At 43.9% G+C, this 13,306-nt stretch overlaps 1 protein-coding gene across 1 annotated transcript; it reads right to left on the reverse strand.

Annotated features, from left to right (window-relative positions):
• Positions 1-2,161: 2,161 nt before the first annotated feature.
• Positions 2,162-4,500, reverse strand: RPS29 (ribosomal protein S29). Its single transcript, XM_080707613.1, has 3 exons — positions 4,422-4,500; positions 4,124-4,223; positions 2,162-2,257 (listed from the first exon to the last, which is right to left on the reverse strand). The coding sequence occupies exons 1-3, from the start codon at positions 4,481-4,483 to the stop codon at positions 2,249-2,251; spliced, it is 171 nt and encodes a 56-aa protein (XP_080563739.1). The 5' UTR covers positions 4,484-4,500; the 3' UTR covers positions 2,162-2,248.
• Between the last annotated feature and the right edge of the window lie 8,806 nt (positions 4,501-13,306).

Raw genomic sequence — 13,306 nt, forward strand, 5'->3', positions numbered from 1 at the left:
TTGTGCATTTGGTGGTGGTGAGGAGATACTACAGATTGAATCCAGAAGTGTTCTACTCTTGAGCTACACCCTAGACCCTAGCCCTGTTGTTATTATTACTTTGGTGGTACTGGGAATGTTTGAAATCCAAGGGCATTCTACCTCTGAGCTACACCCCCCAGCCCTATTTTTTATACTTTATTTTGAAACAGGGTTTCACTAAGTTGCAGAGAGCCTCACTAAGTAGCTGAGGCTGTCCACAAACCCCGATCCTCCTGTCTCAGCCTCCCAAGTACTGAGATTACAAGTATGCACCACCATGCCTAGCCCTTAGCCTTATTTTACTTTTTATTTTGAAGCTGGGTGGGTTTAAGTTGCTGAGGTCCTAAGTTGTTGAGACTGGTTTCAAACCTGCAATCCTCCTGTCTCAGCCATTTCTGGGTGAGAACTACCTTTAATGGTAATTGGCAGCCAGGCATGGTGGTGCATGCCTGTAATCCCAGTACTTGCAAGGATTCCAGGTTCAAGGCCAGCTTTAGCAATGTAGCACTGTTGCAATGTAGCAACATAGCAATATTGACCCTTTTCAAAATAAAAAATAAGGGCAGGCATATGCTTGTAATCCCAGTACTTGGGTGGCTGAGACAAGAGGATCATAGGTTTGAGAGATCAGTCTCACCAATTTAGTGAGACCCTGTTTCAAAATAAAATCAGTGCTGGGCATGGTGGTTCATGCTTTTAATCCCAGCATTTGGAGGCTGAGACCAGAGGATCGTGGTTCGAAGACAGCCTCAGCTACTTATTGAGGCCCTCCCCAATTTAGTGAGACCCTGTTTCAAAGAACAAAAATTAAAAGCAATCCAAATTGGTCACTTCAGCTTCCCTCCTGTCATATTTTCCTTCCTGTCAGATGAAACTTCAGTAGAGATCAATTGTATCCTAACTAGGGGCACAAAATCCAGTTGATCAGTTCCTGCTTAAACAGAGTCCTAGCTTGGCTTCTAATACGTTTTGGTTTTTCTTCCTGTCTACTTCACTCAATTACAGGTATTCACCAGCAAGCCTGGCTCACCAGTGAACTCCTTTTTTGTGGTGCTGGGATTAAACCCAGGGGTTCTACCTCTGAGCTTCTACTTCAGTTCTGCAAGAGGGCCTCAGCTCTAGCCTCATCTTATTTTCAAACAGGGTCTCACAAGCAGGGAGTGGTGGCACACGCCTGTGGAGACGGGACTGTAGGCTTAAGTTCAGGGCTGGGGATATAGCTTGGAAATAGAATGTCTCTCTGGGTTTAATCCCCAGTATCACATACACACAAAAGAAAAAAAAAAGAAACCAAGCTACGAATCAGGCCAGAGCCGGGTATGGTGGCCCCGGCTTGTAATCCCAGCATTAGGAAGGCTGAGATAGGATCAGTTCCCAGACAGCCTCAGCTACTTAGTGAGGCCCTCCACAACTTAGTGAGACCGTTTCAAAATGAAAAATAAAAAAGGACAGGGGGCGTAGCTCGAGGCAGAATGCTCCAGACCCGCAAAATAAATGAAAACAAGCCAGGCATGGTGGCACATGCTTGTAATACCAGCATTTGGGAGGCTGAGACAGGATCATGGTTTGTAGATAGCCTTGACTACTTAGCAAGGCCATTTGCAACCTGGTAAGACCCTGTTTCAAATTAAAGAGTAAAAAATAGGGATAGGGGTATTGCTCAAAGGTAGAATGCCCCTGGGTTCCATCCCCAGCTCCACACACAAAAATATAAAACAAAATTGTTATTTACCAAATTTCAGCATTTATGACAGAGAACAAATCATGTATTTTGAGAAACTGAGCCAGGCAGGCCTGACAGCACATGTTCATAATCCCAGTACACAGGAGCCTGAAAAGAGGATCACAGCCGGGCGTGGTGGCGCACGCTTGTAATCCCCGCGCTTGGGAGGCAAAGTCAGGAGGATCGCGCAGGTTCGAAGCCAGCCGCGCGCGCTGGCTTAGGAGACCCTGTTTCCAAATAAAAATGTAAAAATAGGTCTGGGAGTGTAGCCCCGAGTTAGAAGGGCTTCCAGGAACCCGAGTACCACCAAAAAAAAAAAAAAAAGAGGATCATAGGTTTGTAGCCAGGCTCAGCGACTTACTGACACTGCTTAAAAAAAAAAAAAGGCTAGGAGGTAGAATACACTCAAATCAAAGGTTTTTCTTAAACATTTTATTTTATGTACAAAGAAACATGGTCTTTCACTGGGTAGGCATCATGGATAATCCATTCAAGGAAGATCACTCAGTCCAACTGGAAAAAAAAAGAGGTAATTTTTATAATGCTTTAATTTCAACCTACCCCCCCACAAAGACTGGCTCATTCTAGAATGTTTAACTAGAAACACAATATGCCCAAGCTAAAGACCCAGACTTAAGTAATTTATTTACTGAATGCCTACAAACCACTCTACAAACCCCAACTTTTAGTACTGGTAAATTCACTCCTTCCTTCAAGCAAAGTATTTACCAATAAAAATACTACATAGCCCGATATAGTGGACCACACTTGTAATTCAGTTCTTGGGAGGCAAGACAGGAGGATCATAGGTTCCTGGCCAGCCTCGACAACTTAGCCACACCCTGTTTCAAAACAAAAAATAAGGGCTGGGACTATGGTTCAGAAGTAGAATGCCCCTGGTATCCATTCACAATACCACCAAAAAAAAAGATAAAATGATATTTACCAAATGCTCAGGCCAGTTTTATCAAGTAGGTTACTATAATTCAGTGGGACAGAGTTCACTCTCATCTGTGACACACTTGTTCCCATTGAGTTATTTAAACTACATTTTAACACCAGCATATAATGATTACATATTTGGTCAATGCTGTTAAATTTGCATTAAGAACATTTTCTAGCCGGGTACGGTGGCGCTTGCTTGTAATCCCAGCATTTGGGAGACTGAGACAGAAGGATCAGTTTGCGGATAGCCTCAGGTAATTAGTGATGCCCTTTGCAACTTAGTGAGACCCTGTTTCAAAATAAAGAATAAAAATTAAGGCAGCGGGTATACCTCAGAGGTCAAATGCCCCTGGGTACCATCTCCAGACCCGCAAAAAAAAAAAAAAAAAAAAAAAAGAACAATTTCTACCTGTTACACTGAAAAGACCTCACATTAACTTACATTCACAAAATCAACCCAACATCTACTTTAAATGAGTTAATATCCTCTACAAAACTAATTATAAATCAAAATGCTGGTGTCTTTCTCTCAAAGAGCCAGCCAGAAATTCATTTTCAGCTGGGCATCGTGGTGAACATTTGTAATCTCAGTACTTGGGAGACTGAGGCAGAAGGATCACAGGTTCAAGGCCAGCCTCAGCAATTTGGTGAGACAGTTTCAAAATAAAAGTAAAAAATAAGAGGACTGGGAGTGCAGCTCAGACGTAGAAAGACCCCGGGATTCAATCCCTAGTAACATAAAGAAAATAAAGACCCCGGGATTCAATCCCTAGTAACATAAAGAAAATAAAATTAAAGAGCGGGGCATGGTGACACACACACCCACAATCCCAGTACTCGAGAGGCTCATACAGGAGATCAGCCACAGGTCTGAGGCCAGTCTCAGCAACTTAGCAGAACCCCGATTCAAAATCAATACTAGAAGCTGGGTGTGGTGGTGGCAAATGCTTGTAATCCCATAACTTGGGAGACTGCGACTGTAATACTGCAAACTGGAGGAGGGCCTCAGCAAATACTGAGACTTTTACCAGCCTAGCAAGACCCTGTTTCAAAAACACAAATAAAAAAATATGGCTGTAGCCCCTGAATTCTATCCCTAGGACCACACGAAAGAGAAAAGACTAGGGATGTAGCGCAGTGGCAGAGCGCCCGGTACGCAAAAAAAAAAAAAGAAAAAGTATGCCCTCAAAGGGCCAATATGTAAGGTAAAATTTAACCCTAGTGACTTCCGTTAAGTGAAATATTTTATCCAACTTTGTAAGTGACACCTAAGTGGCGTGGCTGTCTTAAGGGGAGGGGTAGCTAGGAAGGTTCATTTCTAAGGCCTTCACCCTCCCCGTCCAATTATCTGGCTGCTCAACCTCCCGCCGGCGTCACCGGCTCCAAGAGCCCGGCCGGCGAAGGCGCCCAGCCCTGGGCGCGCAGGGCCCGCACCTTGATGAAGCCGATGTCCTTCGCGTACTGACGGAAACACTGGCGGCACATGTTGAGGCCGTACTTCCGAATCAGACCGTGCCGGTTTGAACAGACGCGGCTGTGAAAGAAAGAGACGGCATTTTTGTAGGTGGCAGTTATCCCAAGGTCCGCACCCGCCCGCACCACAGGCCCGTAATGGCGCCGGCCGCGACTCCCATTCGTTTTGCTGCAGCGCGGCCACAAACTCCTCGACTTGAGACTTTGAGCAGCCTCCACACCCAGAGCAACCCTTCCGTAAAACCACACTACTTCTCACCAGGAGCGAGAGCCCTGGCCGAACTTCCGCGGATGGCTCCAATAGAGCTGCTGGTGACCCATCTTGCTTCCAAGGCTGCAACGAGGCAAAAGGAGGGAGTTGGGGCACGCAGGCGCACTTCACATTTTTTGCCCGGAACACTGCTTACCCAGAATGCAGTGCTGAAAAGTGACGCGTGCGCAGTGTGGCGACGTCGCTTTCGCCTCCAGCGACCGCGGAGTCCTTGCAGGCCGGCCCCGCTGATGACGTCACCACAGCTCACGTTCTAGTTCTACTTCAGCGCCGGGCCAGACCGCCGGGCGCGGTGGCGCGCGCCTGTAGTCCCAGCTACTCGGGAGGCTGAGGCGGGAGGATCGCTTGAGTCCAGGAGTTCTGGGCTGTAGTGCGCTGTGCCGATCGGGTGTCCGCACTAAGTTCGGCATCAATATGGTGACCTCCCGGGAGCGGGGGGCCACCAGGTTGCCTAAGGAGGGGTGAACCGGCCCAGGTCGGAAACGGAGCAGGTCAAAACTCCCGTGCTGATCAGTAGTGGGATCGCGCCTGTGAATAGCCACTGCACTCCAGCCTGGGCAACATAGCGAGACCCCGCTTCTTTTGAACATCTCAGAAGTAAACGTCTACTTTCAAGAAGCAAATCATTATTAAGTGTCTTTATTGGCTTTGCCTAATCGTGCCGTTTACATTTCTTTAATTATAATTTTACTCATGAAAAGCTGATCTTGATTTTGAAAAGCCTCGGCTCAGCACTGACACCTACTGGAAAGATTTTAAAAACAACTTGAAGTATACTGTAATAACTAGGAGTCAACGATAGGGGTATAACTTAGTGGCAAGAACTTTTGCCTAACTTGTAAAACACTAGGGTTGATCCGCCACTCTGCAAAATAAATAAATAAATAAATAATATCTACACACATACATATATACACGTATGTGTGTTTGCATATATATAACATTTATATATCATCTTTCTTTACATATCATACCTGTCATGAGCAACAGATAACTTCTGTGACTGAAAAAAGAATTTCAACACTCACCAGTTAGAGATAATGTAATTGCCTCAGAAATTTCCTGAGCCAACGCATTATGTCTTAAAATTATAAGCCTGGTTTGTTTGTTTTTTGTTGTTGTTGTTTGTTTTTGTTTTTTGTTTTTTTTTTTTTTGTTTTTTTTTTTTTTGTTTGTTTTGTTTTGTTTTGTTTTTTTGCAGTACCGGGGATTGAACCCAGGAGCATTCTACCTCTGAACTACAACCCCAGCCCTATTTTTTTTAATTATTTTTTATATTGAGAGAGGGTCTCACTAAGTCACAAAGAACCTCACTAGGTAGCTGAGGCTAGCCAGGAAACTGCAATCCTCCTGTCTAAGTCTGGGATTACAAGCATGCGCCACCACGCCCAGCCTTGGGCTTGCCTGGGTTTTTAAGAATAACCAAGCTCTGTTTCAGATTTTAAAACCACATATTCCATATTCCTTTCCTCCCCAATGCATCTCCTTTCTACCTAAAATTTTATTTCATCTATTCTACTTCATCAATACCCAGTGTTTCTCACAACAGACCATAAAGCAAATAGAAGGGGATGAAAAACAGTGAAAATATACAGCAAAACTGGGGAATGAAGGTGAATTTAAACCTCCTTGTGTGAGCATTGCCTACATACTTTATATTGATAAGTACAGAGAAAGATGTATCCATATAGATACATATATAATAAAGTGTATCTATAAAGTAACTTTGAAATGTGTCTTTCTTATAAAGTATATCTATAGATATAGAAGACAAACCATTATAAAAATTTTGGACTAGGCGTGGTGGCAGTGGTACACACTTGTAATCCCCACGCTTGGGAGGCAGAGACAGGAGGATCCTGCAGGTTTGAAGCCAGCCTCTCTGGCTTAAGAGACCCTGTTTCCAAATAAAAATATAAAATAGGTCTGGGAGCGTAGCCCGGAGGTAGAAGGGTTTCCAGAACCCCAGTACCACCACCAAAAAAAAAAAAAAAATGGAGTTAGAACTACCAGGCCAAAGAATATAAGCTTTCATACAAATGTATTAAGAACTTGCCCCATAGAAATTATAATAAATAGCTGGGCGTGGTGGCTCACGCTTGTAATCCCCGCGCTTGGGAGGCTGAGACAGGAGGACCGCGCAGGTTCAAAGCCAGCCTCAGCTACTTGGTGAGGCTCTCAGCAACTTAGTGAGACCCTGTTTCCAAAAAAAAAGTGTAAAATAGGTCTGGGAGTGTAGCCTAGAGGTAGAAAAGCCCCAGGGTTCTACCCCCAGTACCACCAAAAAAAATAATAATAATAAGTAAATAAGAAGAAGGAAAGAAAGAAATTGTAATAACTAAGTCCTGCATAATCCCAGCACTTAGGAGGCTAAGACAGGAGGATTGCAATTCATGGACAGCCTCGGCTACTTTCTGAGGCCCTTTGCAACTCAGTGAAACCCTGTTTCAAAATAAAAAAAATACAAAATATAGGACTGGGGATGTAGCTCAGAGGTGGACCCAGTACCACAAAAAATAAAATAAAGAAATTGTAAAAACCTTACTCTTATCCACAGAGTGCCTATTTTCCCACATTCTCTCAACAGAGTGAACTAGCAAGCTTTTTTTATACTTGTCCTTTTCATGGAGTAGAAATGGTAGTGCTATTTCAATTTGATTCTTTTTTTTTTTTTTTTTTTTTTGTGGGTCTGGGGATAGAACCCAGAGGCATTCGACCTTCGAGCTACACCCCCTGCCATATTTTTTTTGTTGTTGTTCTTTATTTTGAAACAGGGTCTCACTGAGTTGCAGAGGGCCTCACTAAGTAGCTGAGGCTGTCCGCGTACCTCGATCCTCCTGTCTCAGCCTCCCAAATGCTGGGATTACAAGCGTGCGACACCACGCCCAGCTCTTTCTTTCTTTCTTTCTTTCTTTCTTTCTTTTCTTTCTTTCTTTCTTTTCTTGTCTTTCTTTTTTTTGTGGTACTAGGGATTGAACTGAGGGACATTCTACCTTTGAATTACACCCCAAGCCGTGTGTGTGTGTGTGTGTGTGTGTGTGTGGGTGTGTGTGTGTGTGTGTGTGTGTGTGGTGTTGGGGATGAAATCCAGGGGCCTTCTACCTCGAGCTATACTCCTAGACCTCTTTTATATTTTATTTGGAAACAGGGTCTCACTAAGTAGCTGAGGCTGCCTTTGAACCTGCTCGATCCTCCTGACTCAGCCTCCTAAGTACCAGGATTACAAGCGTGCGCCACCACACCCAGCTTCCAAGCCCTATTTTAATTATATTTTTGAAACAGAGTCTCCCTAGGTTGATGAGAGTCTCACTACTTGTTGAGACTATCCTTGAACCTGCGAGCCTCCTATCTCAGCTCCCCATATACTAGAATTACAGGTGTGTGCCACTACCCCCAATTTATTTTCAATTTTTGATGAAGCAGAGACTATTTTGAAATACTTATAAGCTTTTTTATATATCTTTTATATATCTTTATTTGAAAACTTTGGGTCCATAACCCACTTTGTTTTCATTTTAAATTATTTTATTTTGCCAGGTGTGGTGGTGCACGCTTGTAAGGCTTGGGAGGCTAAGACAGGAGGATCACGCAGGTTCGAAGCCAGCCTCAGCTACTTAGTGAGGCTCTCAGCAACTTAGTGAGACCCTGTTTCTAATAAAATATAAAATAGGTCCGGGAGTATAGCCCGGAGGTAGAAAGCCTCTGGGTTCCACCCCCAGTGCCACCAAAAAAATAAAAAAAAAATTATTTTATTTTTATTCTGGAAATTATATATTTACTTAAAACCCAACAGGGAGCTGGGCATGGTGTTGCACACTTGTAATCCCAGCATTCCAGAGGCTGAGACCTGAGGATCAAGGTTTGCGGGGGGGGGGGGGGGGGGGGGGGGGGGGGGGGGACACGACAGCCTCAGCTACTTAGTAACTACTTGCAACTCAGTAGCATGCTGTTTCAAGAATAAAAAAAAAAGACCAAAAAATAGGGCTGGGGGTGTAGCTCAGAGGTATAATGCCCCTGGGTCCCATCCCCAGTACCACACACACAAAAAAAAAAAAAATTGGGTAATAAGATCCATTCAGCTGTTGCATAAACATTTTCAGTTTACTCATGATGTATCCTTTTATTTTTATTTTTATTTATTTATTTATTTATTTTTGCAGTACTGGGGATAGGACTCAAGGACATTCTACCTTTGAGCTACACCCCCAGCCCTATTTTTTATTCTTTATTTTGAAACAGTCTCACTAAATTGCAGAGGGCCTCACTAAGCAGCTGAGGCTGGCAGTGAACCTGCGATCCTCCGGTCTCACCTTCCAAGTACGGTGATTACAAGTGTGATGATATTTCCTTTAAATTATCTCATATAAAGTAAACTACTTATAAAGTACACTTTAAACTATAATGATGATTTAAAAATAAGTACAAACCAGGTGTGGTGGCACACATTTGTAATCCCAGAACTTGGGAGGCTGAGACAGGAGGATCAAAGTTTCACAGCCAGCCTCTGCTACTTAGTGCAGTCTTCCACAGATTAGTGAGACCTTGCTTCAAAATAAAGAATATAAAAAATAGGGCTCAGGGTATAGCTCAGAGGTATGATGCCCCTGGGTTCCATCCCCAGTACTGCAAAAATAAATAGATAATTAATTAATTAAAATAACCACAACAACATAAAGAACTCTTTAAAAAAAAAAAGGTTTTCTTGTGAAGTTATCTTTTAATGTTTTTGGTACCAATTTTGGGTGAACCAGGACGGCCACTTCCTGATTCATTCAACAATCTTCCTGCTCTGATGGTGTTTGGATGGTGTCTTGCCTGTATATAGCACTAAGGTCCCCATCAGAGGAGCTTTCTTCTCGTTTCCCTGTTGTCTGATTGAGTATATATATAATTTTTCATCTTAATTTCCATTTCAGTGAATTGCCATTGTTTGTCCTGGTTAGAGCATTTGTTCCTCTTTATTTTTGAAACAGGGTCTGAGTTGCAAAGGGCCTAAGTAGCTGAAGCTATCCATCAACCGGGATCCTCCTGTCTCAGCCTCCCAAATGCTGGGATTACAAGTGTGCATCACCACACCTGTCTTAGGCTATTTTTATAGTTTAATTTTCTCTATGGCCATGAAATTAACATTGCTAGTTGCCCAGTAGTTTTGATGCTCAACTCGATGTACAAGCAAAAATACTAAGTGGAGGGCCTGCGTGGTGGCGCATGCTTGTAATCCCAGCGTTCGGGAGGCGGAGACTGTAGGATAGAGGTTTGTGGACAGCCTCAGCTCCCTAGCCTCAGCTCCCTAGCGAGGCACTTCACAACTCAGTGAGACCGTTTCAAAAATAAAAGGACTAAAAAATAGGGCTGGACATGTAGCTCAGAAATAGAATGCCCTTGGGTTTCATTCCCAGTACCGCAAAAAAACTAATAATAATCATTAATAGTAAGTAGAAAGGTAGTCATTTATTATCATAACCACTCTTTTTTCCTGAAAAAGTACGATTTTCAGAATGCAGAATCAAGCTGGGTGTGATGACGTATGCCTGTAAAGTACTTGGGAGACCGTGACAGGAGAATCTCAGGTTCGAAGCCTGCCTTGGCAACTTAGTGAGGCCCTCCTCAATTTAGTGAGATCATTTCAAAGCAAAAATAAACTAGGTCTTGGAGCTAGGGATAATGGTGCACACTTGTAATTGGGAGGCTGAGAGACAGGAGAACCGCCGTTAGAAGCCAGCCTAAGCAACTTGTGAAGTTCTCTGCAAGCCAGGCATGGTGGCAAACGCTTGCAATCCAGCATTCGGGAGACTGAGACCCGATGATCACGGTTCTCGGACAGCCTTAGTTAGCTACTTAGTGAGGCTCTTTGCAACTCAGTAAGCCCATTTCAAAATAAAGAATAAAAAATAGAGTTGGGTGTGTAGCTCAGAGGTAGAACGCCCCTAAACTCTATCCCCAGTACCTCAAATAGAAGGAAAGAAAAGAGGAAAGGAAGAAAGAAAAGAAAGATAGGAAGGAAGGAAGGAGCGGGACGTGGTGGCGCACGCTTGTAATCCCAGTGCTTGGGAGGCTGAGATAGGATTGCACAGGTTCGAAGCCAGCCTCAGCTACTTAGTGAGTCTCTCAGCAACCTAGTGAGACCCTGTTTCCAAATAAAGTATGAAATAGGTCTGGGAGTATAGCCTGGAGGTAGAAAAAGCCCCTGGGTTCCACCCCCAGTACCACAAAAAGAAAGAAAGAAAGAAAGAAAGAAAGAAAGAAAGAAAGAAAGAAAGATAAAAACTGGGCTGGAGGTGTAGCTTGGAGGTAGAATTCCCCTGGGTTCAATCCCCAATTCTGAAGAAAAAAAAGGGGGGAGGCTGGGAGTGTAGCTCAGAGGTAGAATGCCCCTGGGTTCAACCCCCCCCCCCATGAACAAAAAGAATGTGGAATCAACAGGTAACATTTTGGGTTCAACACGTTGTATGTAAACAGGGATCTTCATTTTAGGGTAAACTATAATTTTTGCCACCTTTCAATCGAAAAATAGTATTTCTGAACACCATCTCACAATTATGAAAGTGCAATTTAGACCAAATGAAATGTAGAATATAAAACTGGAACAAGCCGGGTGTGGTGGCCCTTGCTTGTAATCTCGGTAGTTGGGAGGATGAGACAAAAGGATACCAGGTTCTAGAACAGCTTCCTAAACATAGTGAGACTCTCAGCAACCCAGCAACACCAATCGTGCGCGTGGACACACACACACACACACACACACACACACACACACTCAAGAACCAGGGTAAAGCATGAAGCTTCCAGGCTCTCAGAAACCTATCAACACACACACACACACACACGAACCAAGAGCACAAACTTTTTTTTGTGTGTGTGTGGAACTGGGGTTCCTGGAAACCCTTCTACCTCCGGGCTACACTCCCAGACCTATTTTTAAAATATTTTTATTTGGAAACAGGGTCTCTTAAGCCAGCGCGGCTCCTGTCTCAGCCTCCCAAGAGCCGGGATTAAAAGCGTGCACCACAGGCAGTAACTTTCTCAACAAAACCTCCAAAGCTCAGGAAATTAAAGCAAGAATAAACAAGTGGGATAACATTAAACTAAAAAGTTTCTTCTCATCAAAGGAAACTATCAATAACCTAAAGAGGAAGCCTACAGAATGGGAAAGGATCTTTACCAGCCACCATTCTGATAGGGGGCTAATATCCAGAGTATACAAAGAGCTCAAAAGGCTCTACACCAACAAAACAAACAACCCAATCAAGAAATGGGCAAATGAACTAAATAGACACTTCACAAAAGAAGAGATACAAAGGGCTAATAGATACATGAAAAGATGTTCTTCATCACTGGCCATCAGGGAGATGCAAATCAAAACTACACTGAGATTCCATCTAACCCCAGTGAGAGTAGCAAGCATAAAGAAATCAAACAACAACAAATGCTGGCGAGGATGTGGGGAAAGAGGAACTCTTTTACACTGTTGGTGGGAGTGCAAACTAGTTCAGCCACTATGGAGATCTGTGTGGAGATTCCTAAGAAAGGTGGGAATAGATCCACCATATGATCCAGCTATACCACTCCTGGGTATCTTTCCAAAAGGGTTGAATTCAGAGAAATACAGCAACATATGCATACCTATGTTCATAGCAGCACAATTTGTAATAGCCAAAATATGGATCCAACCCAGATCACCATCAACAGATGAATGGATAGCAAAACTGTGGGAAATACACACAATGGAATTCTATTCAGCCATAAAGAAGAACAAAATTTTATCATTTGCAAGAAGATGGAAAGCCCTGGAAAGCATCATGTTAAGTGAGATCAGCCAAGCACAGAAGGAGAAGATACACATGTTTCCTCTAATATGCCCAAACTAGAAAACACAAAGGATACCAGTAGGACCCCAGATATTAGAGGGGAAATACTAGCTAAGTTTTAATGGAAAGATAGGAGAGGAGAAAGGCCGATCTTGATTAAGGAGCATCTTCACCTGAACATGTGTAAAATTATGAATAAGACATGGTTAACCTGGCCAACCATTGGTGGGGGGGGGGGAGAAAACGGGGGCGGGGGGAGAGGGCACCAAATATAGTGTAAATGTATACTATTTATGTTCAATAAAAAAAATTGTTAAAAAAAATAAATAAATAAATAAATAAAAAAAAATAAAAAAAATAATAAAAAAAAATAAAAAAAAAAATAAAAAAAAAAAAAAAAAAAAAAGCGTGCACCACCACGCCCGGCAAGAGCACAAACTTTTAAGGAGGCGCCACTCTCAGGCTCCTAGTCTTGCCTCGTTAAAGTCTAAGCCTCGGACGCCTTTCTGCCCTCGAAAGGTCTCAAATAGAATAAGGAGTTCAAAGAGCACGGGAGGGGCCTACCCACCATGATAAAGTAAGATTTGTCCAACGAGAATTGCCAAGTCAAATGCTGTCACCTAAAGTTGGCTCTGGATTGACAGGTGTCGTCTCCAGGGGACGGCCACCAAAGAAGCGTCAACTCGTCCTGGCCGGCTGGTGGGAAAGCTCGTAAAGTGCCCAGTGCCTGCCCTGGGCAAACTCTACGTCCCAAACATGCCGGTCCTAAATCCTACGTGTGTGGCCCTCGCCAAGCGCCAAAGCCCTAAGCGTGCTGTAAACCCGGTGCACTGAGAAGGCCGAGCCTGCAGGAGGAATCCGGCACCAACAATAACACCGCGGCCGCCAGCTGCAGGAGCCCCGAGGTGGGGTAGGACGAGTCGCCCTCGTCGGCCGCCGGTTTCGAGAGGGTGCAAGCTGAGTCCTCGTGGGGTCCACTACGAAATGCACGGCTCACGGCCACCTGGAGGGCTCGGTCCGGCGGCAGGGAGCGGACACGGCCATCTCGGGACTCGCGGAGCCCGA

The sequence above is a fragment of the Muscardinus avellanarius genome (assembly GCF_963383645.1).
Source record: "Muscardinus avellanarius genome assembly, chromosome: 12".
NCBI lineage: Eukaryota > Metazoa > Chordata > Mammalia > Rodentia > Gliridae > Muscardinus > Muscardinus avellanarius.